Here is a 25,442-nt window from a genome sequence, read left to right as displayed (position 1 = left end):
AAATAACTTATTATTTCTATTTCCCGGGCTATATTTTCATTCATTGTGATGCAAATTCATGGTGGAAAAATTGAAAAGCTTTATTATTAATATTCAAGGGTCGCTCGAAAACGTTCAAAAAACAGCATTCAGAAACATTCAAAATTCTTGAGCGAGGTTTAAATATTTAAATTTCGGGCTTAAATTTTTAGCGTAGTCATGATTTCACAAATATAAACTATTGCTGCCACGACAAAGAAAAAAAATTTAGAAGTAAAAAATCCGAATCTCAATCATTTTTGATATTTTCAAAATTCGTGAGCGATCTCTTGAAAATTTTTTATCGAGCTGATTTTAGGAGAGGCTTCTTAAGACATCGTAAACCAGCAATTTTTCATGAGACTCGAAAAAAAAAGTCAGTCTTTTTTGGGTCACCCTAATGAACAGGCATGATTATATCTGACATCAGGCACGATCAGACATATACAGACATGATCTGGTCTGAATGTATATTCAACGCTTCATACATGATCATGCATGAACAGGCATGATCATACATAAACAGACATGATCATGTCTAATTTCAGACCTGATCATACATGAACAGGTATGATCATGTCTGAACATCTTTTCTCGGATGATTCATGTATCATATAGTTTATTGACTTTATTTTTATTATCTTTCTTTACAATTGCTTTTCTCACATTTCGAGCTGTCATTCGGTTATGATCGTTTACATTCTCGCTAGGATTACGTCTCGTACACTCTCCCCTGAATTTTGATGATTTTACCTGTTGTTGAAAAGAAGCTGGGAATGACGTAAACATCAACTCAGTCTGAGAAGCTGGTCAAGGTAGTATTTTGTGATTGATAATTTTATTTATTTTTCTATTCTTTATTTTGTACAATTTTTATACACGTGGATGACGGATAGTAGATAAAAAGAATTGCTCCGCGTCTCCGTCATTGGAAAATTTACGCTTATCGTTATTTTTTTATTTGTTCAATCATGAACAATTCGTTTGTAAATTTTATTGCGAATATTTTTATATTTTATGAAATTTTTTTTTTTTTCATTTACCTTGATTTAGCTTAAGTAAAAATTATAAAAATATGGAGTGAGTACACGTCGAAGCTATATATCACTGACATTGCCACCACAGTAAGTATTATCGTTTTCGTGAACTTTATAAGTAGTTGAAGTTTTGAATTTATAATAAATCTATTGTTAAAATTAGTAATAAAACAATACAACTAGTCATTACAGGTTGGGAAGTATTTTGGAATAGCTGATTCTTTTTTTATAATAATTTTGAGTTATTATGAACAGAAAAACATTTATCTTCTTACTAAATAAATAAGACTTCTTACAATTATTTATACTTATCATAAATAACACTGGACATCACTGAAAATTTAAAAATAATTTAATAAATATAAATAAGTTGTTTAAATTCCTTTTCAAGTTCAAATACATACGCTTTTAATCTTGCTTTTTAGTTTTTTCGTCGATTCCATTTACTGAAACTACTTCCTTTGATTGTTCACTGAGTTGAGAATCAATGACTAGCCTACCCGTCAACATGAATAAAAATACCTGAAAATCAATATAAAATATAAAATAAGTGAAAGGACTAAAAATAGTACATAAAGAGTAATCCAAAAGTAAAGGTTATAAATTAAAGAATAGCCTACTCATGTAGCAGTTTTTTTTCAAGTCTTGCACAAGCCTTCTCTCAAGTTCGATAGTTGCTGGCTTCACCATTCACCTGTGGATCTTGCTCCAAATATTTGGGGTAGATTTGAATTGCAAGTCTCATGCTAGCATTACACAAGAATTTCGGTGAAATTATTATTCAATTCTAGGGAAAAATCGGGGCCAGAAGCATGTTGAAACTACCTTGCGCATAGTTCACTCAAAATTTGCTCAAGTTTAAACTGATGGGGGTCGGAATAGTATGGGGATTATCGCGCGTCTTAAGCAGACCTTGAGCAAGCCACGCGCAAAGTAGATTGAACATGCTTCTGGTGCTGATTTTTCCGTAGAATTAAATAATAACTTCATCAAAATTCTTGTGTAAGGCTAGCATAAAACTTTCAATTCAAATTTACCCCAAATATCTGGAGCAAAATCCATAGGAGAATGGCGACGCTAACAACTATCGAACTTAAAAGCTGGCTTCAAGCCTTGAAAAAAACTGCTATATGGGAGGTAAGGGGTTAATTTGAGATGGAGTCCTTTGCCATTTTTGCACCTCAGTTACAGGTTACTAGTTTCTAATTAAGGCCAGCAATTGGATATTGGGTTTTACGGCAATTGACAGACTGATGACGGTGAGTTGCTTGTAAATTCACAGTGAATTGCTAGTAAATCTTGAGTGAATTATCGCGGTATGTTAGAAGTGAATCGTTAGTAAATTGCCCGTCGCAACTTTGACCATCAAATTTTTGTTGACCAAGTACAGCTGATATCATTAACTCTGGCTAAAACTAAACTTGTCATAAATTTCTACAGAACAAAATATAAACGAAAAAGTAAATGTCAAGCTAACTTAAATTTAAAATATGCATTATTCTTTTACCTGTGAAAGTTTAAATAGTCTAAGTTAGAAGAAAAATTGTACTTAAACTAAATATTGAATGAAACAAATAATGATTACTTTTGAGAAATAGATTAATTCGAAACCGTTTCTTTTATTTTATTTATTTAAAAGAAATATTTATTGATATCTAACTGATCAATTCCTATCAAAATAATAGTCTACTGACTTTACTACGTGGCCTGACTGGAACAAAATCTTATAATGAAAAAAAAAAAAAAAAAAATGCTGAGAATTCGATAGTGCTGTTTGCACCTTAATCAATTTGGCAGCTTTTTTTAATAAACAAGAAACATTTCGAAATGATTGAAACTTGAAAGCCCAATGGTGTCTAAATCGATATCTACACGGAAAAAAAATTCTAGCAAAATTTACGATGTTAATGTCGTAATCGTGAACTAGACTTTCATTTGCGTCAATTTTAAAATATCTTATTTTAAAATTTACTATGTGGGTTATATTTTTTACTATTTAACATTGTAATTTTAACAAAGACTTTTAGGATTAAAAATTACTTCAAAAATTACAATTTAACATCGTAAAAAAAAAAAAACAGAAAAAAAAAATTACAATTCAAAAACTATATTTATTCCTATATTTATCTTTCTATTTACTTTTGAATAAAATAAATATTACAGTGCAGCCTCTGGTACAATTTGATGTAAGCTATAAAAATTACGATGTTGTATTGTAATTTTTAAATAATAACTACGTCCTCCGCAAGAGGCGCTCTTATGACTTATGAATGTTTATTCAAATCGTTTATTCGCTCTGAGTGAAGCCATGATAGGGGAAATCAAATTGACTGAAGCGTTTGCAGTGGTTACTTTCGGAGTTACGGGAGGCTATGATTACTGAAATTGTAAGCAAGCACACATGAAAGTATTTATTTCGTTATTATTTAATTATTTATTTTTCATTTTGATTTTTTCCTTAGTATCATATTGTGACTTTGATATGAATTTCAAACAACTTAACCTAAATGCTTACTGCAATCTTTTTTATTTTTTATCATTATACTTACTTATTGTTGGTTCGTTTAGCTAAAAAACAAAACTGCAATTACTATAAAACTGTCACATACTTTTGACAACTTTTTTTTTTACTATTATTTATAATATTTATTTATTTTTATGTTTCTTGCTATTGACATACGTATAAAAACATACTCTGACAGCCTCCCGTATTTCATATTTTGTCTGGCGCTGCAGTCACACTCATAGCGAATATGGACCTTAAAAACTATCTAAAGTGTAGGCTCTTCAGTAGCCGAGTGATGCAAGTTCAAGGCGTTGGACACATCGCACTCGAAAGGACTTGAGTTCGAATCCATTGTTCGAACGATTATTATTTTATTCTTCTATTTACAATTTCTCTTCAAATTTTACGATATTCACATCGTAATTTATATTAAAGAGCTCAAGACTTTGTATTATTTGCCTGAAGTATTATTTCTTAAATGAAATTTCTAACGCTGCATCGTAAAAATTATAATTTTGAAAATCTAGTCCATCCCTACAATAATCAATAGGACTAATTACGATATTATTATCGTAAATTTAATTAGAATTTTTTTTCCGTGTGTAACCGAAAATTTTTACGGTACATCCGTTTAATTTTATCTAAAAGGAACTAATGAATTTATTAAAAATTTTCTGCTTAGCTGATTGACTTACGACGATAATTGAAAACTGACCAGCGACGACTTTTTATTACATTTTTATTAAATTAATAACTGAACAATAAATAATGATTTTAATATTTATAAAATTATAATTTTCATTAGATCATGCACAGAAAAAAGATTTACTTGCTACTCGTAAAATATTTTCTTTCTGATATTACTTATGAATGAAAAAAAAAAATCGTTACTTGTGTTTAGAAAAGTTTCTTGCTGTTACGTCCTAGCCTGCTCGTCAAATGTCTCTGACTATTTTGAAATGCTAAGTATTAAGAGACCAATCTGTGACGTAACTAATTAATTAAGATGTTTATTGATAATTTAGTAAGTGGCATAATTAATAAGTCACTCTATATCATAGGATATAATGTAATATAATGATATAGAATAATATAATATAATAATATAATGTAATATAATAATATAAAATAATACAATATTATTTAGAATATTTAAAACATATTGATAAAGTTATTTTTCTCTTAATATTTGTTATGTACAAATAAACGCTGACGCCTCGAGTAAATCCTCAAATATCTATTTTGATCTAAGATAACTTTTGTTCATAGATAAGTGACTCATTTGTTAATAACAAAAACGGAGGAAGCGTGAGAACGGAGAATGGATCATTCGAGAATTTTGCGTATCCCTGACGGTTTTAAATCAGCCTGGAAACACCCTGGAAGTGGAAACACGGTGGAATCACGGTGGATCCAGGGTGGTTACAGGGTGGGTTTGTGCCATTTTATCACCGTGTATACACGGTGGTTACATGGTGTTTCCACGATGGTAACACGGTGTACCCACCCTGATTCCACGGTGTATTCACCGAGATTCCACAGTGTATCCACGGTGATTACGCGGTGTACGTGGAATCACGGTGAATACACCGTGTAATCGCCGTGGAATCACGGTGATAAAATGACAAAAAACCCACCGTGTAACCGCCGTGGATCCACCGTGATTCCATCGTGTTTCCGGGGTGTTTCCAGGGTGAATCAAAACCGCGAGGGATCTTAATCCACCCCTCTATATCGAATGTTGCGCGGGGCTGATGCCCAGGCACCTAGTATTGATAAGACTTACTCTAGTTTTTCTCGATCAAGAGAAATCAGTCTGAGATATAGAATCATCAAGAGCAGTCAGGCTCAGTAGAAAACTCAACTTCTTTTTCACCCTCTCGAAGTTATTGCTAAGAATATCTTAACAATATTAAAATTACTTCAATTGTATATTTTCACATCTCTCAAACTATTTCTTTGCAATCGAATAAATCGGATTTAGATATATTAAATAATATATTCAAACAACCAGTTTATTTTATCTACCAAATGGTGACTGTTCAACCCATTCATAATTATTTATTATAATTATATGTAAGTTTGTCATTTGTTCACATTCATAATCAACCGCTCAACTACCCCAGTACCAAACCATCAACCAGGAAGTAACATTGCTTTGAGAATTTTTTTTTGCTTTAATAATTTTGCACTTGGGTGAGAGAAGTTTCTATTGTTTTAAAATAATTTTTTTTTTTTTTTGATAAAATTCGATATCTTGCTGTAATTGATTTGATCGTCATCATAGAAAATATTCTTTTCCAAAGAAAATTCTGTTTCTTTCTCCAAAATGTTTTCATTTTATTTTCATATGTTTATGGTTATGTTTTTATTTTGTTTCAAGATAATGTTCTTCTCTCAAGAAATTTTAGTTATTCGCTCAAAAATGTTTGTGTTTTGTTTCAAGTAAATGTTCTCCTCTCAATAAAATTGGGTCTCTTGCTCCAAATCGTTTTATTTTTTTAAGTTAAAGAAAAATGACTTGAGCTAAAACGAAATTGTTTTTGAACTAGGAAAAACTTTGTTGGGCCAAGAAACTTTTTTTTGAGGCAAAAAAAAAAAAAAAATAACTTCAGTTAGGAAAGAAATTTCTTCAGTTGAGCAAATAAATTTATTGAGCTATAAAACTTTTTTTTTTATTTTGTATAAAAAAAATTATTTTCCGGTTTAATTATTATTAACAATGCTGTGAAGCAGATAAATACTTTATCAGAAGTATTTATAAGGGATAGGACATTTTCTCAATGAGTTATAGATTGTTACAAATTGAGAAAAACAATTAACTCTAGGTGTAGGCGTCTACGACTTCGATAGCTGCGTCTTTGTACAGAAAGGTTCTACGATATTTAGGCCGCAACTCACCCTTGGCGAATGGAACAATTTTAGTTTTGCTGGAGTTAACCTCCAGGCCATTGAGAGAACCGTATTCCTCTAGAGTTTTTAGGGCTTTGTTAATGTCATTGAGCATTCTCACCAGGATGACTGGCATCTGCGTATAGCAGCATCAACAAGCCGATAGCGCTATTAATTCGCACTGCAGTTAGGCCTTTTTGTCTGAAAAATTCAACTATATCTGAGATGTAAAGGATAAACAGCAGTGGGCTCATTATCTCGCCTTGAAGAACCCCAGTGGTCACATCCACTGGACTGGAGAAAGGCCCATTAGCTCTGACTCTCATCGTATTTTTTTCATATAGGTTGCGCAGGACCTTTATTAATTTCCCATTGACGCCAATCTTCTGGAGCTTAGGCCACAGCAGGTGGTGTGGGACCGAGTCAAAAGCTCTACGACAATCCACAAAAAGTCCATAACACGAGACACCAGCCTATCTCAGGTGGATTCGGATCGCGGCAGATAAAGTGAAAACATTGTCTTGGCAGCCCTGAGACTTGAGGAATCCTGCCTGTTCTTTCAAGATTTTGTTGTTCTTGACCGCCCAGGCCATGAGTCTGTCATGAATAATTTGGGTGAAAACCTTAATTTTACAATTTACTAAGGCAATACCGCGGTAATTATTAGGGTCGTTGATATTGCCTTTCTTGTGCAACATAGACAGGATAACGTTGTTCCAGCTATCCGGGATCGTACCAGAAGGTATAGTATCCAATTCGAGGAGAGGTTCTTAAGGAATTCATTGGAAACCCCGTCACAACCCGGCGCTTTCCCGTTTTTTTATTTTGCGAAGGCTCTTGACAATCTTCTCGGAGGTAATTGGTTGGTCCAACTCGTGGACTTCGTTATTGAAGCTGCATGCCGCCACTCCAGAAATACGTGGAGGATACAGGTTTTGGTAGAAATGATCTCAGTCCGAAACTGGAAGAGGTGGAACGAAGACAGTAACACGTTTAACCGCCCGGACAACAGGCCAGAACTTCGAGTTGTTAGTAACTGAGGCAAGATCATCAGTATTTTTTTTCTGTAGTAGCTGATGGAAGGTATCAGCGCACATAGGATTGAAATCTGAATCTCTATTCAAAAGTGCTTTGCGCTGCGTCGGTGCCTTAGAAACCAAGCCGATTGAGTTAGCCGCGTCAAGAACGGCTTTCAAGAAGTTTTCATTGAGAGTGTTAACATCAGTGCCTTCCAGGCTAATCCATGCCATGGGGGGCCATCGAAGGGCATGGCGATAGGACGTTTCAGTTCTTGGGTCCCATTTTAGCCTGGATGAATTTTATATCCATAGGATTTCTGCTTGCTGAGACCCTTGTTCCGTCAACGATTTCCAGGCTAAGTATGTTCAGTGTTCCTACACGGGCATTAAAGTCTCCTCCTATCAAAAAAATATCGAAGGCAGTGGAAAGGAGAAAATTGTCCACAACTTGCTGAAAGGAATTCAGCACGTTTGAAATTTCGCGGAAATTTTTAAGTTCACGATTAAGCATTGTAACTAGGCCACCACTCGGCCTGCCTACAGACTTGAAAGCAGGAGACCACACCTTGTCTTGCGAGTTCAGTACAGACGGGGGCGAGTTTTTGTGTGCCGCGCGCCACATCTCAGATATATTGATAATGTCATATTCTGCAAAACCTTGTAGCAGTTCTGGGTCCGGGATGCTTTGAGCGTTCCAAAATGTTATTTTTGCATCGAGTTATAATTTATAGCGTTTGTTGGATACTTGGAAATGGAAGGTGTGTTATTTGATTGAGTAGAGTTATTAGTATTAATGCATGGAGAAGCTGTTTTTTTGCGTCATCTTAGCTTATTTTGAAGCATGTTTCACCGATTGCGGGACCAACAGGATGCGAGAGTTTGCTTTTTACACCGGTGCGCCGGGATCTAGTTGTATAAGGTGTGAACCTTTGTAACTGTCTCATTGGAGCCAAACTCCTTCTACTTGAATCCTACGGTAGCCTTGGATGACTTTTCTGCCCATCTCTGTTAGGCGCCGGGCTTCAGTCTTGATTTCTCTTGCTATTGCAGAGTCCGCTGATATCAAGTCGTGTTCAATGAACACACATCTCGGCAAAGCAGTTCTCTTGTTAGCCATGATTTCTTTCATAACGCGGGAGTTAATCAGTGTGCAACGGATATACTTATTGGCAGGTCCAATAAAATCCGCCTGAGTGATGACATCCGTTTTTTCGAAGTAATGCGCTAGGAACTGGGATGCCAAAGACAAAGCAGATGATAAGGTGACTGCGAGGCCTTGAATAATAATATTATTTCTTCGCTTCCAGCTTTCAAGCTCGTTGATGGTAGATTTAACCAAGTTGATTTCAAGGTCACACATGTTCGGTTGATATGAAGGCAAAGGAGTGCTTACGCTTGGTTTTTGTTCCAGGGTCACGATTCTCGACTTGAGGTTGTTCAGTTCGTCATGAAGATTCGCTGACTCAGAGGCGAGCTCAGCAGAAATATGGTTTATCCGGTTGGTCAGTTAGCACGTTTCAGACGAAATCTTGGAGAACACTTCAGCTTTGAATCTTGCCAAATCAGATTTGTCTTCCTCTCCAGATCATCAGCTAGGTGAGCAAATCTTGAAAGGAATTGATCACTGGCAGTGGTTGATGATGGGTGATCATAAAGGATGGCGCGGGCCGGTAAGCTGGCAGAGGTGATAGAGGAGAAGAAGATATATCGAAAGTGAGGGATTTTCCTTAGCAGACGGTACACTTAAGTGCTCGTCGTCCCATTTTTTTCTTTTGGTTATAGTGAAAAGAGTCAATTATGACGTGTCAATCTCCTTGTCCAAATGCTCCGCATTAGATGGCCTACCTTTTCGTGTTTGCATTTGGGTTTTAAGTTCGCGAACCAAATTGCCAGAAGGAATACTTTCAATAACTGTGTTATCCAATTCGTCACCGGAAAAATCCATTTGAAAAGTGTCAACGGTGTATTTATTTAAATGTGTTAATTCGTTGAGGGCGCCATTGGCAGAGGTGTCCTCCATAGGCAGGTGTTGAAGTTGAGCCAAAAACCTGTTTAATAATGTAGGCATGACAACAATGATGACGGGTAAAACAAAGACTGAGTCAAATTTAGAGCAAACTAACCTCGCTTCTATATCCACGAGGTAGAACAGAAAATGCGAATCCAGGTACTGTAATCTTTGAGTTTATTTTATGTTAAAATACGAAACACATTTCCAAACCACAGAAATATCATTAACAATTGTATTGTATTCAAATTCTATAGACCTCTCTAGTTACTGCAACCAATTTTATCGTAATAATAATTTTATTCTAATTTCGAATTTATGGTAGTAATTTTATAGTAACTTTTAATTATACGATTAGTGTCGGGTGTTGGCCACCTAATATTTTTACAATAATTTCAAGTTTTATTGTGTTCAAATTATTCGTATCATCAAAATCTTGAGTTGTATAATATATAGTAATTTAAATTGTACATTCAAATTCTTTTTATTTCATAACACCTTCCAAATAATTAAACTCAGTGTGATCCCGGTCTAATAGTCAAAAGAATACGGCCGAAAATAATAATAATAATTAATTGTCCTAATCAGAGCGCATTTCACCTGGACATAACAATAATTTTCTTCAGCTAAGAAAATTTACTCTTTGCTTAAGTCAGTCATACAGCTTGCCTGGGGAGCTATATTACCAACCGGAGAACAGAAGGGAATTGTTTACAATCACGGCTCCAACCGTATTTCTGATATTTCTAGCCATAAAAATCGAAAAGTGCACATTGATCAACTTTTTAACTTCCCTCTCAGAAAATAGTAAATTTTCGAAGACTTGGGAAATTACTGCTTTCACTCCGATTTTCGAAAATCAAAATTTCATCAGATGTCGATGTTTTGAGGTCCTAGGAAGCTATTCTGACTATTTTCAGAATGATGTCCGAGTATCTGTATGTATGTATGTATGTAAATTCTTTTTAACTTTTTAACTAATAAACCGATTTGGATGGTTAAGGCGGCAATCGAAAGAGCTTGTTGGCCATCCATTTTCCTTAAAATTGCAAATCATTTGATCAAGTAGACTCGAAAATATTGGCGGATTACCGAAAAAAATTTTTTTTTTCAGTTTTTTCAAAATTTCTAAAAAACGACTCGATCGATCAACTCCAAAATCTAATCAGATCTCGAACTTACTAAAATGCGTTGATTACTGCCTTAGCCATGTTAATCGGATAATTCGTTCGATAGTTATCGTGAGAGATAGAAATGGTAAAAAACAGTTTTTTGCGAGTATCTTTAAAACAGCTATTCAACAACAAATTTTAATGAAAGAAAATATGTATTTTAAATTTATTCTTGCTTCCCGCCATTTTTTTATTATTATTTTATTATTTCATAATAAATGAGCATTATGAGTCATGCACTTTTGGATTTTCCAAATTTTTTATCTAGTACGATCGAGTCTAAGACGCTCGTGTGTTAGTACCCTCGCCTTCGGCTCGGGCACCAATCTTCACGCCTCGCATCTTAAACCCGATCGCACTCGATAGATAACCTACTATTTCATACTCACAATGATATTTTTAGGTAGATTTCTTTAGAAATCGGACTATTGCAATGGGTCTTATGATCGAATTACAAAAGTTTATATATGTATGTATGTATGTATGTATAGTAGGGTGGGTCGAAAAAATCAACTATTTTATTTTACAAGTTCCACGGAACAATGAGTTGCTAGATACCTTAAAAAAATTCTCACCAAATATGAGTTCTTAATTTTAATAGGAAGATCCTCCACATCGTAGTTTTTTATTTTTTTCTCAGTCCGATAGAAAAAAATTCATACTTCATCATTAATTGATTGTACGGACAAATGTTCTTGGAAAATTTTATAGGAAATTTAATGCTGTACAGAAAGGTATCTTATATTTTTTCCGTAAACCTCACTATTTGAATGATATTGAAGATTTAAGTTTGATCATTTTAAGACAAATTTTAATTGTTTGTAATCCGGTTGTATAATTAAGTTACAAGAGTGGGCCCTTGTCCGTACATAGTGAGAATCCGATGGATTTACATGTCGGTCATGGTTAATTGGTACACGGAAAGAAAATTCTACCAAAATTTACGATGTTAACATCGTAATCGTGGACTAAACTTTCATTGGCGTCGATTTTTAAATGTCTTATTTTAAAATTTACTATAGTCTTTGTTAGAATAACGATGTTAAATAGTAAAGAATACAACCTACATTGTAATTTTAATAAAGACTATAGTAAATTTTGGAATTAGACATTTCAAAATTGACGTCAATGAAAGTCTAGTCCACGATTACGATGTTAGCATCGTAAATTTTGGTAGAATTTTCTTTCTGTGTAGGACAATGCGAGTCCTAGGGACTGACGTAGAAATTACACTTTTGCATGTTGAGAACCCCGTAGGTTTGCACGCTGGATAGGTCGATATAAATTCAGCAAATTCGGGTATGTAAGAGTAAGTGAATTGTGTAATACATACTTCAATAAATAAACTAATTAACCATATCAAATTCCGGAGTAAATTTCCTAACACGACCCAGCTCTCTTTCTAGCTAGCATTTCCGGTTCTAGGGACCGCGGTCAAAACTCCAGTGACGCCCTTATCCGGGACGCTGTACGTAACGTGTTCATGTCCAGAAAGAGAGTACACCGTTATAATATATAAAAAAAACGCTTATTCATTAATTATTTTGGATTCTAAAATTTCAAACTTAAGCATATAATGTAACCCTTTTGAGCTTGAAAAGCTCATAAAAAAGGGAAATATAGGTATTTTGGAGCTCGATAAGCTCAAAGATGCATTTACACTGTTAATTATACATTTATTCCTTGAGCTCGAAAACAGCGGAAAGTTTTGGGGCTGGCCTGCAGAGCCACCCGATGCCCTAATTTTTTCGACTTTAAACATTAAAGTACGATTTCCGAGATGTATGACACTTTTTTTCCTTGAACAAAATGTCAAAAATATAGTACGTTCTACAGAAAATTTTGAGCCTAATCTGATCATGCGATTCCGATCCCTTCTATTTTTCTCTAATAAAAAAAAAAAAAAAAAAAAAAAAAAAAATTCTACGTTCAATGCGTCAAGTTTTTTTTTGTTGTGAAAATGTTATTATTGCGTAATAGCGAGTAGTGGGAGTTGTTTACTAAATAAATTCATATTTTTTATGAATATAAATTTTTTTTATTTTAAATGTAAGTTATAAATAAGAACCGAATAATATATACAAACATGCAAAAACTATAACCAGGTACCCAGAAATTAGACTGTGTTATTTCGAATCAGATAACAGTTTAATTGTAAAAAATCACTCAAATCCGAAATAATTTCGACTTTGTAAGTTTTTTGCTGGCTCGAAAATGGGATTATTAATTAATTTATTGACAACTTAGCGTAGTATGTTATTTTTTCTTATTCATCACATTTTCGAGCAAATTAAAATTACATGAGATAAATAAGAAAAACTAAAATACTACGCTACGTTGTCAATAAATTCATTAATAATCCCATTTTCGAGCCAGTTCAGAAAACTTTCAAACCCGAAATTTTTTCGGATTTGAGTGATTTTTGACAATTAAACTGTTATCTGATTCGAAATAACACAGTGTAATTTCTGGGTACCTGGTTATTGTTTTTGCATGTTTGTATATATTATTCGGTTCTTATTTATAACTTACATTTAAAATAAAAAAAATTTATATTCATAAAAAATATGTATTTATTTAATAAACAACTTCCACTACTCGCTATTACGCAATAATAACATTTTCACAACAAAAAAAGCTTGACGCATTGAACGTAGAATTTTTTTTTTCTTTTATTAGAGAAAAATAGAAGGGATCGAAATCGCATGATCGGATTTCGCTCAAAATTTTTTGTACAACGTACTATATTTTTGACATTTTTTTCGACGAAGAAAAAGTGTCATACATCTCGAAAATCGCACTTTTATGTTTAAAACCGGAAAAAAAAAATAGAAATACTGAATTTTCAAATATTTATTTCAAGTTATGAGGATTCAAATAATTTTCATCTGAAATTTTCAAAAATTCATAACTTTTTAAAAAAGCGATATGGAAATTTAAAAAAATTCATGGATGCGTTTTTCGACAAGGACTGTAACATGTAAAGAAATTAGCTAAATAAATAATGGTCGGGTCCATGACCTCGGTGATTTGGTGTGGAATGCCCCATATATACTAGGGTGACTCACAAAAACCGACTATTTTTTTTTCGAGTCTCTTATGAAAATTTGTTAATTTAAGATGTTTTAAGAAGCCACTTAAAAAATCAGCTCGGCAAAAAATTTTCAAGAGGTCACTCACAAATTTTAAAAATATAAAAAATGATCGAAATTCGGATTTTTTGCTCTAAATTTCTTCTTTTTCGGGGCAGCTAGAGTTTATGTTTGTAAAATCATGACTACGCTGAAAATTTCAGCCCAAAATTTAAATAATTAAATGTCGCTGAAGAATTTTGAATGTTTCCGAGTACTGTCTTTTAGAAGTTTTCGAGCGACCCTAAACATTAATAATAAAGCTCCTCGATTTTTTCAATATCAATTTTTATCATAATAAGTAAAAATGTAACCCGAGAAATAAAAATACGCAGGTATTTACATACTTTTTTATTTTTTAATTCAATTTTTAGTTTTTTTGCTGCTTATTATCAATTAATATTCAAAATTCTTGAGCACCGTTTAAATATTAAAATTTTGGCTTCTTAAAACATCTTAAACCAACAAATTTTCAAAAGAGACTCGAAAAAAACATAGTCGGTGTTTTTGGGTCACCCGAATATACACAAATGCGTTTATTTATAGAAATTTGTATTTAAAATAATTCATACGAGTGCTGGCGCAGTTCTTTCCAATTTGTCATCAAGTCGATGATGTGAATAAACAGCCATCAACATCAAACATAGTAAAATGACATTAGAAGTATTCTTGATTTTTCCTGAAAATAGAACTACGTCGAATTTTCTAGGCCGGTTGATGAAGTAATTTTGTAATTTCTGGCAAACTCACGACTAGGAATAATTGCCATTGTCAGACCACAGATGATTTCTAGAGATCCGACAACTCTTCGATACCATTTACTTGGTACTTTAAAGTTGAGAACTTCGGCAAGTGGAAATACTTTTGCATACTTAACGTATTCTTTTCGCTGCAATCAATAAAAAAAAAAAAAAAACATTTGTTAGTAGAAGTACTAATATTTGAAAGAACATGTTTACTGAAAATTGGCAAACTTTCGATGCATGAAGTATCAAATCATTGAAGAATGTGACACTAAAATAATACAGTAGAAAACGAATAGGTAATGAGTTTTTTATTTGAGATACAAATAACATCAATCCGAAGTAAAAACTAAAAAGGTTTCATAATAACTAAAATGCTTGATGTTATTTTTGTAAATTTTTTGAATTCATCAACTTTTTCTAGAAAATCTTTTACTTTCGTTGACAATTTTAGATTATTAGATGATGACTCGTCACATTGACTCGTTAATGCAAATTTTAAAAAGATATTTTTAAGAAAATAAAATTTTCGACAAGTTTTAGTTAAGAACGCCGATTTGAACCCAAATTATGTTGTGTTAAAATGAATTTTCTGTATATTTGGATGTGCTTATCTTATTTTACGTTGGATTTACCGTATTTTTAGGTAGATTTTCTACTCGGCCATGAACTATTGTTTTTTCATTTTTATAAGACAAATGCGTAGAAAATTGAATTCCATATTAGAATAAAAGTTTTAGAGATAACCCTCCGCCTGTCGCGCGGTCTCGCCACCCTTCGTTCGTCACGCCGCGGCGTTCCGCCACCACGTATTTAATATTGCGATGTTACCAAGTATCATAACTATGATTTTTTTAAATTAAAAACACACAAGCTTATACGACAAACAATTGTAATTTTTTTACTGATATAAAAACTTTGTATTAAATGAAAAAATTAAAGAAAGAGATGAATTAAATGAGCTGGAAAAGAGTCGCCAATCGTAACTTGCAACACTGCGTAGAAAATACAAACATGTGTCTCTTAAGTTTTTTAACAAAGAAAATGAATTTTGATATTCATAATATCGGAAAAATAATTATCATTCATTCATTCAATGCTAAAAAATATAGTAAAAGAACTCATAAAATTTCAAAAGACGAGAATATTAATTTTCTTTGAAAATAATATTTCAATAGACTGCGGGGGATCTATCACAAAATGCAGTGATTCCATATTAAATTCACCGTAAAATACTTTAAACCGACAGTATATGGAAAATCCACCATAAAACAACGAGAAAATCCACCAAAAGATACGAAAAATTCAATGTAGAGCGGGAAAATTTAACCGAAGTATACAATAAATTTACCGTCAAATACAAAAAAGCCACCGGAAGTCATTCAATTTTGCGTTGATTTAATTGTCAGTCAACAGTGAATGCAATGTAAAGCTATGGAAAAATCTATCGTAAAATACAGTAAATCGTATGAGTGTGAATGTAGCTGACAGTTGTCAATTTTAAAAATTTTGAAATAATTGGATTAAATGTAAATCAAAAAAAATTTTTTAAATCCGCATTGGTAGAATTTGAAAATCAGTGTGTGCATTTTTTAATTACTTAATTTGTTTATTGGTAATTTAAAATTTGTCTCATATTTGCTCCATTCACGCTCATATCCACCGTAGCAGCCATTCAATTGTAGGATGATTTAACTGTGTACCTACAGTAAATGTACCAACAAATCTACCGTATAATGCAGGAAATTCACTGTAAAGTACGGTAAATTCACTGTGAGTTACGATAAATCAGCCTTAGAGTAGGCTCACCACGATTTACGGTAGATTTATTTACGGTAATTACGGTAAATTTGACCCGCCAGGATGACTATGAGACTGCGAACACATTAATTGTTATCAAGCAAATGATATATGGGTGATTGTTTGTTCTCACAGGTCATTAATTAATAATCAATTAATAAAATTTTTGTGTTAATTGGATAGTGATGAACATATTTCAACATTATATTTCTATTATATAACTTGCCACTCGGAGAAAGCTTACAATATATCACTTGAATGTCAGTACCGTGTCATGTCCGTTTCTAGAATTTACCTATAATTGTTAATTTCTTTTATCGCAATAAATGATTTAAACTAATCACCTCATAAATTCTAATGTTTATGATCCAACTGAAAAAAATTGGCACACTTTCTGTTCAATGTATTAAGTTAACATTGAATTCCGGTTCAATAACTTTTATCTTTAAATTTTAACGAATTTTTGAATTTGAATTTGTGTGACTCGAACGCCATGTTCCTTGAGATTTATGAAACGTCTAGTGAACTATCTTGAAAGTTCGTCATCTGAGTAACAATTACAAACTCAGTGTTGATGAAAAAGTGCCAAGATTTCGTGTCATGTTAGAACTTAATTTTTAAAAAGGTATGTCATAAATTGTCTTGTCGATACCATGGTATTGATAAACTTAATTAGCTATTAATTTTTTTTTGAACAAAATATTAAATTCTTGTACTTTATACCAGTCTAAACTTTACAGACAATGGATATTATCAAATACATAATCACATAATTACAGTTGTTATTTAAAATGAAACTGTCAGTACCGTGTCTGTCAGTACCATGTAAAATAATAATAAAAATAGCATATAGTTATAATAATTAGTAGTAAAATTATTTTAATCATTAATAAAAATTTTTTTTAATACAGATGGCACCAATACTTCGTGCTAGCAAGTTACCTGATACAAGTGACAATCAATGTATTCAATGTTTATTAATTTATTTTTTAGTAAATTCTATAAATTAAATTATATTTGTTATAAATTATAAAGTTAATCGTTATTAAACATCATTAATGTGTTAAATAATTATTAAAAAAAGAGTTTTAAAGTGTTACAACAGAATTTATAAATGAATTTAATAATTTTCTCAAATAATTTCTACCGAATTTATTTTGTACCAGTACCATGGAAAGCAAAATTTGAAATTTGTTTCTCATTCTTGACGCTTTCAAGTTGTAGTAAAATCCTCTCAGATTTTTATTTTTACAGTAAAATAGATAAATAATCTGCATAAAAAAATTGAAAAAGTTAAACTTCAAAATCTCAAAAGTTTTAATAAAAAAAAATTACAGTTAGAACAGAATCACCCATATAAATTTCTAAGATTTGTAATTTTTCGTGAAATAGAAGTAGAGATCAATAATTATTATAAGATATTAATTTATACCCAACATTTTAAACAATTTAGTTACCGAAAAATATCTTCAAGAACAATTTAAACTCTTTGTCTGAAAATTCTATGTAAGTTATATAATGGTTTGAAGTAAATTTAACAAAATATTTATTTGTACGCGTATATTTAATTTGTATCTATTGCAAATCTTTTTATAAAAATAAAAACTCCTCGTGTGTTAATGGATGTAAAGAAATTTGACAAGCAAATAAGTTGTATACTCACAAGATCTTTGTGAAGATCCTTACTAAGATAAGATGTAACTTTGAGTGTTCCAACAAAGATAAAAAATATTCCCAAAAGAATTGATAGAGACTTGAGGACAATAGAAGCCATAGTATAAAATTTTCAGTCAATATCTAAAAATGAAAGATTAGAAGTATTGAAAAGGCATTCGACTTAATTACTTGCATAAATTCAACAATTTTTCATTTGAAAACCGATTATGTTATGCATAGTGCAACATAATATTAATTACTTCATTTTTATCAAATTGTTCATCGAGGACTGAGCACTTAATTGAAAAATTCGAAAAATTTTGACTGGATATAATTTTACCTGTAATTAGCAGCGTTCAACAGAGAATACACGTCAAAACACAATGCAAACAACTTCCAATAAGTACCTACGAAATCAATGAAGGGGCGAAAATTTCCTGGAAGAAGGTAGTTATAAAATGCCCCTTCTCTCTAAAAGAGTAAATTGCATCCACTATACCGCATGCGCTATTAGTATTATATAACATGACTTGTGCACATTTATACATGCACACACATACCATGGTCGCGATTATTAAACATCAGGAGGGTGACGCGTAACACGCAGTGGGGTTCAGAATTAAGGAGAGGAAGGTACATATTGGACAAGTACTTATATCGGCAGTTTATTCTATACTTAGATAGCTACCCTGATAACCACCTTAACCGTAAGTTAACTTCAAGCTACGACCGTATTCTGAACCCAAATTGGGAACTGACAAACAGGGTCACGCAACCTGGTGGTAAAAAATCAAATTAACGATGGGTTACAAAAGCCGAGTAAATATATAGTAAATGCATGCTGTAAACACAACAAATAATTTTTTTACAAGAAATTATTAAGGAATAAATATTAAAATGGAATTCGGAATATTTATATAACGTGAAAAAACAAAAAGTAGAGTATGCTGTGTAGTCAGAGATTGTCAGAGTAAAGCGAATAAAAATTTAAACGTGGTTTTCTATAAGTTTCCAAAGGCTGGTGGTAGTTCAGTACTATTAGAAAATTATTTTGGTAATTTTGAAAAAGTTGATAAATTAGAAGCAAGGAAGAAGTTATTTAAAAATATATGAAATGACTCCTCACATGAAAGCTTGCTCTTGACATTTAAAAAAAAAAAATTATTTGATATTGCCAGGTACGTTTGTAAAGTTTAACCTAAACATTAAAAACTGATAATATGATTTTTATTGTCTTTTAAGTAAATAAACATTTACTTTAGCATTGATTTCCTGGAATTTTTTTTTGATATGACTCGTTTGGATGGAAAGCGCGGTAACTACGGTCATATTTTTTTCGCACTTTATATCACACATTATCAAAAAACCAACATAAATTTCATTCTACGTCATGTATGTTTTTGTTTTGAGTTTTTACCCGTCCGAGATAATATAACTGATAAATTTAGTAACATTTTATGTATAAGTCCTAGTATAACATGGGCTACGTATTCGAAAGTGTAACCCATCATCCGCCATGTTTTTTAGGCCACGCCTCCGTGTCAGTTACCAATTGAAGGAAAGTGTTGGAGAGCAAGCAGTTACCTTTAAGTTGACAGTAACTTGTCCATAACGAATTCAATTTGACTACTAGTGTTAATCTCAGACAATGACGTTAAGTTGATTGAAAGTTTCACTTCAAATTGTCGGTAAGTTTTTATGTCAAATTACATTTAGATGACGGCAGTTGATTTGCATCAACTTCCACGCACGTATTATCCAGCCAAGTCTTACCAGAGACTTGTCGTTCCGCTGATAGCACAGTTTGCTTTAGCAAAAAATTTTACTTACAAAAGTTTCGTTAAATTTTTCGTCAAATTTCCATCAACTTCGGACTTTTCTATTTTTTACGACAATTTGTATGCAACTTGCTATTAAATTTGACGTAAATTTATTACCCGAATTAGAAGGCAAGTGCACTTCAAAAGTTGACTAGAAAAAAGTTGTTATTATTCGGGTAAATTTTGTATCAATTTTTTGTTAATTTGACTTGAAAAATTGTCAAGTTTTTTTTTACCGTCAAATGGTAGACAATTTTATATATAAATTTGCTTATCGTCTGAAATGGTAAGAATGAACATCACTGACTTTTTTTTTTCGAAAGAGTTACTTTTAAATTCAACAAAAATTAACCGCAAATTTTTATTTTCAACTTTTGCTGTCAAATTGATGGAAATTTAGGCAGTATATTTCAGATAATTTCTACATCAAATTACCGTCAATTTAAAACCAAAGTGGCTATTAAAGTAAGTTAGCCGAAAATGTTTCTCTTATGGAGGGTAGAGGTAAGGAGCACTCTCTCCGTGTGTTGAAAGTGTAAATAAAGTCAAGTAGAATTAGGGTGGCGCTGCTTTAGCAAAGTGACCTAAATTAACAGAAATCATCTAAAACTGTTAGAGTAGAACGGAATTAAACAGAGAAAGATATAAATTCGGTTCGTAAGCGCGCAACTTTCAAAAATTTATAATATAAAATTTTAGAATGTCAAGAGAATAATATTATTTCTGTCATTGATACAATATATAACAATGATATTTAAAATTTTAATACTATTTTCAGTTCTAAGAATTCAAATACATTTTATAAGAACTAATAAATAAAAAAAAAAAAAAAATGTTTTGTGAAAGATTTGGTGGTTAGAAATAATTAAAATTACAATCGAGTAAATAAATTTATTTTGAAACATCATTACTAATACTCCACAATTATTAAAAATTGCTGACATTTCAAATTAATAAATCTTAAAAAACTAATGAACAAATTTAAAACTGGATTGCTCAGTCATTGTATTAGTTAAAATATGATTAGAATAATAAAACGTTGATATTAAACAGGTCACGAGTTTGAAAAATAGAAATTTCCTACTAAAAAATTGTACAGGTTTAAATATACTTTGAACAATGATAAAACGTAGAAAGCATATTAAACGTAAAAAATAATATAGCTTAAATAAACTTAAAGAAAAAATAATTAAGACAATAATGACTAGCTTTTAACTTATTAATTTAAAAGGGCACATTTACATCTCTACCGTAAAAGTCTCTACCTCAAATGTAACTCTACCAAGAACAAGTCCACCCTAACTTTTTTACCATTTACTGATCATACCGCATTAAAATCCTACCAATATATTACTATATCAAATAGTAATTATGCCAAATTTTTTTCTTTATCATGAAATATCCCTGCAATTTAATAACTTTCCCATTTGAAAACACTGCCACAACCAGTTCTGCCATGAAAATCTGGTACATTTTCATCTCTACCATAAAAATCTCTACTCCAACTATAATTCTATCAAGATCAGTTCTACCCTAACTTTTCTACCATTAGACAATTATACCATATGAAAATCCTACCAAAATATTACTGTATCAATTATTTTTTATACAAAATTTTTTCATTACCACGAAACATCCCTTCAATTTTGTAACTTTACCATTTGAAAACTCTACCACAACCATTTCAGCCATGAAAATCTGATCCAAATCTATGTATACCTGAAATATTTATACCGAGAAAAAGTTGGCATGGAACTGTAACGATCGGGAATAATGAATAAGTGCTCCCAATTCCTCACAAAATGCTCAATTGTAATCCGCAATTGCTCACATTATTAATTAATTACTTAATTATTGATTGTTAATTAAAAATACAAAAAATTTTTTTTTTGTATCTAAGTAAATATACAGACTTTACGTAAAACTTTTCGAACTAACAAATTGCTCACCTTTTGCTCATTCTATACCAATACGTTTTTTTACATAATAACTTTTATTTATTGTTAATTAAATGAAAATAATTATTATGATTCAAATAGTTGTCAAATGGCAGTGGGAGCAGTGGGAGACACTTTGCCTTTGCACATGCGCACAAATAAAATCATCACGCATGCGCATTAATAGCTTTATCGCGCATGTGTATTATATAATCACTTTTTTAAAAAAATTTTGTAGAAACAAGTAATTAAAATTATATTATGATGAAAATAGAAAGAAAATTTTGAATTTTGCTGCATGTAATTGTCATATTTACACAGACCAAGTACACTAAACCTTTGTTTAGTTTTTAATTTGCACACTTTCTACGGCAATTTCTTTTGACCACAAGATATATATCTTCGACTCGGTATTTGTTAATTCCAATTTTTTTTTTTGTAAAGAATATAAATTTTTTCTTATACCTCGATACATAAACACTTGTTCATATCAATTAAAAGTATGAAAATTCAACAAATATTAGCAGCTAGAAATTAATAGTTTGAATTTTTAATAATAAACAACAAATAAAAATACCTATTTCATAGCTCTATCATTAAGTACCATATTATTTGCATCATTGAGATCCCTAATAGTAAAATTATTTAGTATAAAAATTATGATTCAGTTACTATGCTTAAATTATAAATAGAAACACCTGATATCACCTTTAAACACAACCCTGATTAAAAATACTCATTGAAAAATATTGAAAATTATTTAAATTCTTTTCAATCCATATGGAAGTTTTGGAAAGTATTGAATGGAATTGAAATTTTAATCATTTGAATACTTTGATATTCTTAAAATGAAATTCAAAAGTATTGAAAGGAATTCAATCTTTCATCATTTCAATACCTTCCAACATGGAATTATTTTGGTATTGAGAAGGATTTAGAAAAATTAAAAAATGTCGACTCATTTTAATTCTTTTCAATTCTACACTCGATCTGAAATATCGAACTATTTTGGTATTGAGAAAGATTGAAAATATCAATTCTTTTAAATCTTTTTCAATATTGAGGAATATTCCTCGGAAGTTTAGAAATTCTTATATTATTTTTGGATTCAATATGATTGAAAAGTATTAAATTTATGTCCAGATGAAAACTTTGGGGTATAGAAAGTATTCAAAAGGCTTCAATTCTTATCTTTTTCAATACTTTTCAATGAGTATTTTTAATCAGGGAACAAGTCTGAAAATAGTTATTTTTTATGTAAATAAATCAATAATAAATTAGTCATATATATGTCAGTTATGGTATAAGATGAATTTTTTAACGATATCTCGGTCCAAGCAAGCTAGTGATCCAAGTAACACATGCTCAAGCAAGATTCTGGTTCCAGTGTGCCTTCAGCAAAACATCTGGTCACCAACGTCTTTATCTACGTATAGGTTTTGCATAAGATCATGTAGCAAGAAATCGTCGCCCAGACATGATTTGCTCAAGGTATTGTAAACAAAAATATTGAAGATATCTTAGATACGGTGCAGTTGAAAAGCTTCTGGTGCATTTCTTGCACCAGTAACTTATGCATGGCTTGCTCAAGAATTGTCCAAGGTTCACGATCAATTGAGAATAATCTGGCAAAAATTAAGCTCAATCTAGAACTGAGTTTTAATCCGGCACGAATGTCTTGTATAAGGCTTGTACTAGACTTGTTATTGAAATCTGGCTACAAGTATCTGTAGCAAGACACATAGGTAGGAAAAGACACTAAAGTCTATCGAACTTGAGACCAGGTTTGCTTGAGCCTTGAACAAGATTATTATATAGGATGCTTTTGTTAATAATTACATGAACAAACAATGGCCAATTTCAAATACTTGTATTTTACAAAGTGGTAATTATTTAAAATATTTGTTTATTTTTTTTTTACTTATTGACCAATATTTCTACTTTTTTTATTAGTAAATTAATTATTTGTGTTTTTTTTTTTTTTTTGTAACTTATATCGGAAGTTCATTATCGAACGTCAGTTATAAAAGGATTAAATGTAAATTATGTCTATTCATGTTCCAAGACAAGTTTCTTTTCAACTAAACGATGTTTCATTCTAGGATAACTATTAATAAAGCTACAAACAACTATAAAATGATGGAATCAGAGTTGTCTCGGCTACATAAGTTATTTAAAAAAATTTGCCATAATATTAAAAAAGTATATTATTTAAATTAAATTAAAAAAAAAAACAATTTTTCATGAAATTAATTTCTGTTTTATTTCTATTGTAGATCACAGAAACTTTTGTACCAGAAAAATTAATAACAAGGATAAAAAATAAATAATGTTAACTTAATTTATCTTGTATTCACTGTAGACGATTAATATGAGAGCCGGAATTTTTATTTTTTATTGTCATTTATGATGAATCAACATGTACTTGTCTAACAATTGTTTCTTTCGTATATTTATTTATTTTTTTTATTTAAACATTTCAAACGTCATTTTTTAAACTGCTGAAAATTCCCGCTACGCTAGCTTGTAAAAAACAAAAGACAATCGAAATTGCTATACTAATTGTATTGTTATTTTACAACGCCATTTGATAAATAAAACTTTTTTATGTGCATTTCATTACTTGTATATTTATTTTAATAATTTATGAATAAGTTATAATAATTAACAATATGACGTCTTGGGCTGCTATCCCATTTGTGGAAGTTATTAATCGAGTGGTAAATTTTGATATTTGTTCCAATGGTGGTGAAATAAAACCAAGAGGTAATCCTGTTTGGGCAGAAATTTGTCAAATTTGGAAACGTCCATCTGGGAAGTATTTAAAATCACCTATTGCATTATACTTTGATTTTAAACAAAATCGTAATGACATTTTCAATCGGTATTTAAAAGAAAGAAATTTGAATTTTTCTCATACCGATGAAAATAAGTGCATTATTTCTTCAGAAAACGAAGAATCAATTGAAGTCGCTGATAGTAAAGAAAAATTCATAGGCTTCAACATTAATTTTACAAAAGAAGAGTGGTTAAGAATTAAGCCAATCGAGAAACTCGATTGTAATAATAAAATGTATTATACTTTAAAAAATGGCTGGACTGCTATTATTACAGAATTAATATATATTACACAAAAACTACCTTGCGCATTCAAATTCTCGCAACAATATGTTTATCACCTCAATACAGAAAATAATATTGATAAATTTATTCTGAAAATTTCAGGTTCATGCACTGAAAAATTGTGTAAAGCTGCTATTCTTGGGGAATGTATTTTTAGTTTTAATGAGGATGAAAATGTATCTATGTTAATACATACAGCGAATACACTTGACATTCCTCACTCAAAAAAACGACCTATTACCGGTGAACAGAGACGTGAGTTTGCGAAAGAATTGCAACTAAAAAAAGGTGAACTGTACAAAAGGAATCTCATTGAAAAGTACCAACAATATGGTGAGCAGGCACCTCCTATTATTCCCAATGCACCTGTTCTAAATCAAATTCGCTATGAAGGCAAAAAAATACGTCTTGGTATACAGGGAAGCATATGGGATTCATTGAAGCATCTAAAACATAGTAACGTTGAATTTAGTCATATTATTAAGCAAATAGGATTCGATAAATTTTTCGTTATGTATTGGACTCATCAGCAAACTGACCTATATAATGATTTATTAGTACTAAAGCCAATTATTTCAAT

General features: G+C 31.3%; 1 protein-coding gene and 1 long non-coding RNA gene across 5 annotated transcripts; one reads left to right on the top strand and one right to left on the bottom strand.

Annotated features, from left to right (window-relative positions):
* Window positions 1-834: 834 nt before the first annotated feature.
* LOC103578217 (novel acetylcholine receptor chaperone) lies at window positions 835-18,430 on the bottom strand. 3 transcript variants are annotated; one of them, XM_008559216.3, is made up of 6 exons: window positions 18,323-18,430; window positions 17,990-18,123; window positions 14,534-14,672; window positions 14,356-14,474; window positions 1,460-1,577; window positions 835-1,388 (listed from the first exon to the last, which is right to left on the bottom strand). In XM_008559216.3, exons 2-5 carry the CDS (start codon window positions 18,098-18,100, stop codon window positions 1,464-1,466), a joined length of 483 nt encoding a protein of 160 aa, XP_008557438.1. In that variant the 5' UTR covers window positions 18,101-18,123; window positions 18,323-18,430; the 3' UTR covers window positions 835-1,388; window positions 1,460-1,463. The 3 variants fall into 3 exon arrangements, with proteins under 3 accessions (XP_008557438.1, XP_008557440.1, XP_008557439.1); XM_008559218.3 differs by having other exon boundaries at window positions 14,356-14,462; window positions 18,323-18,427; XM_008559217.3 differs by having other exon boundaries at window positions 18,243-18,333.
* A 381-nt stretch (window positions 18,431-18,811) lies between these two features.
* Window positions 18,812-24,549, top strand: LOC106694030 (uncharacterized). 2 transcript variants are annotated; one of them, XR_008403615.1, is made up of 5 exons: window positions 18,812-19,160; window positions 19,510-19,670; window positions 23,127-23,624; window positions 23,842-23,941; window positions 24,016-24,549. It is a non-coding gene; the product is annotated as an uncharacterized LOC106694030 (long non-coding RNA). The 2 variants fall into 2 exon arrangements; XR_008403614.1 differs by having other exon boundaries at window positions 23,743-23,941.
* Window positions 24,550-25,442: the final 893 nt, after the last annotated feature.

This window comes from Microplitis demolitor, chromosome 4 (assembly GCF_026212275.2).
Source record: "Microplitis demolitor isolate Queensland-Clemson2020A chromosome 4, iyMicDemo2.1a, whole genome shotgun sequence".
Classification (NCBI taxonomy): domain Eukaryota; kingdom Metazoa; phylum Arthropoda; class Insecta; order Hymenoptera; family Braconidae; genus Microplitis; species Microplitis demolitor.
This window is presented reverse-complemented; position numbering and strand designations above follow the sequence as displayed.

What these genes read in the sequence shown, in the direction of transcription:
- LOC103578217 (XM_008559216.3), bottom strand. Translation starts at nt 18,100, where the DNA reads ATGGCTTCTATTGTCCTCAAGTCTCTATCAATTCTTTTGGGAATATTT. An exon ending in AATGGCAATTATTCCTAGTC is followed by an intron (nt 14,475 to 14,533) that starts GTGAGTTTGCCA and finishes AATTCGACGTAG; the next exon opens with TTCTATTTTCAGGAAAAATC. An exon ending in AAAGAACTGCGCCAGCACTC is followed by an intron (nt 1,578 to 14,355) that starts GTATGAATTATT and finishes ATTGATTTTCAG; the next exon opens with GTATTTTTATTCATGTTGAC.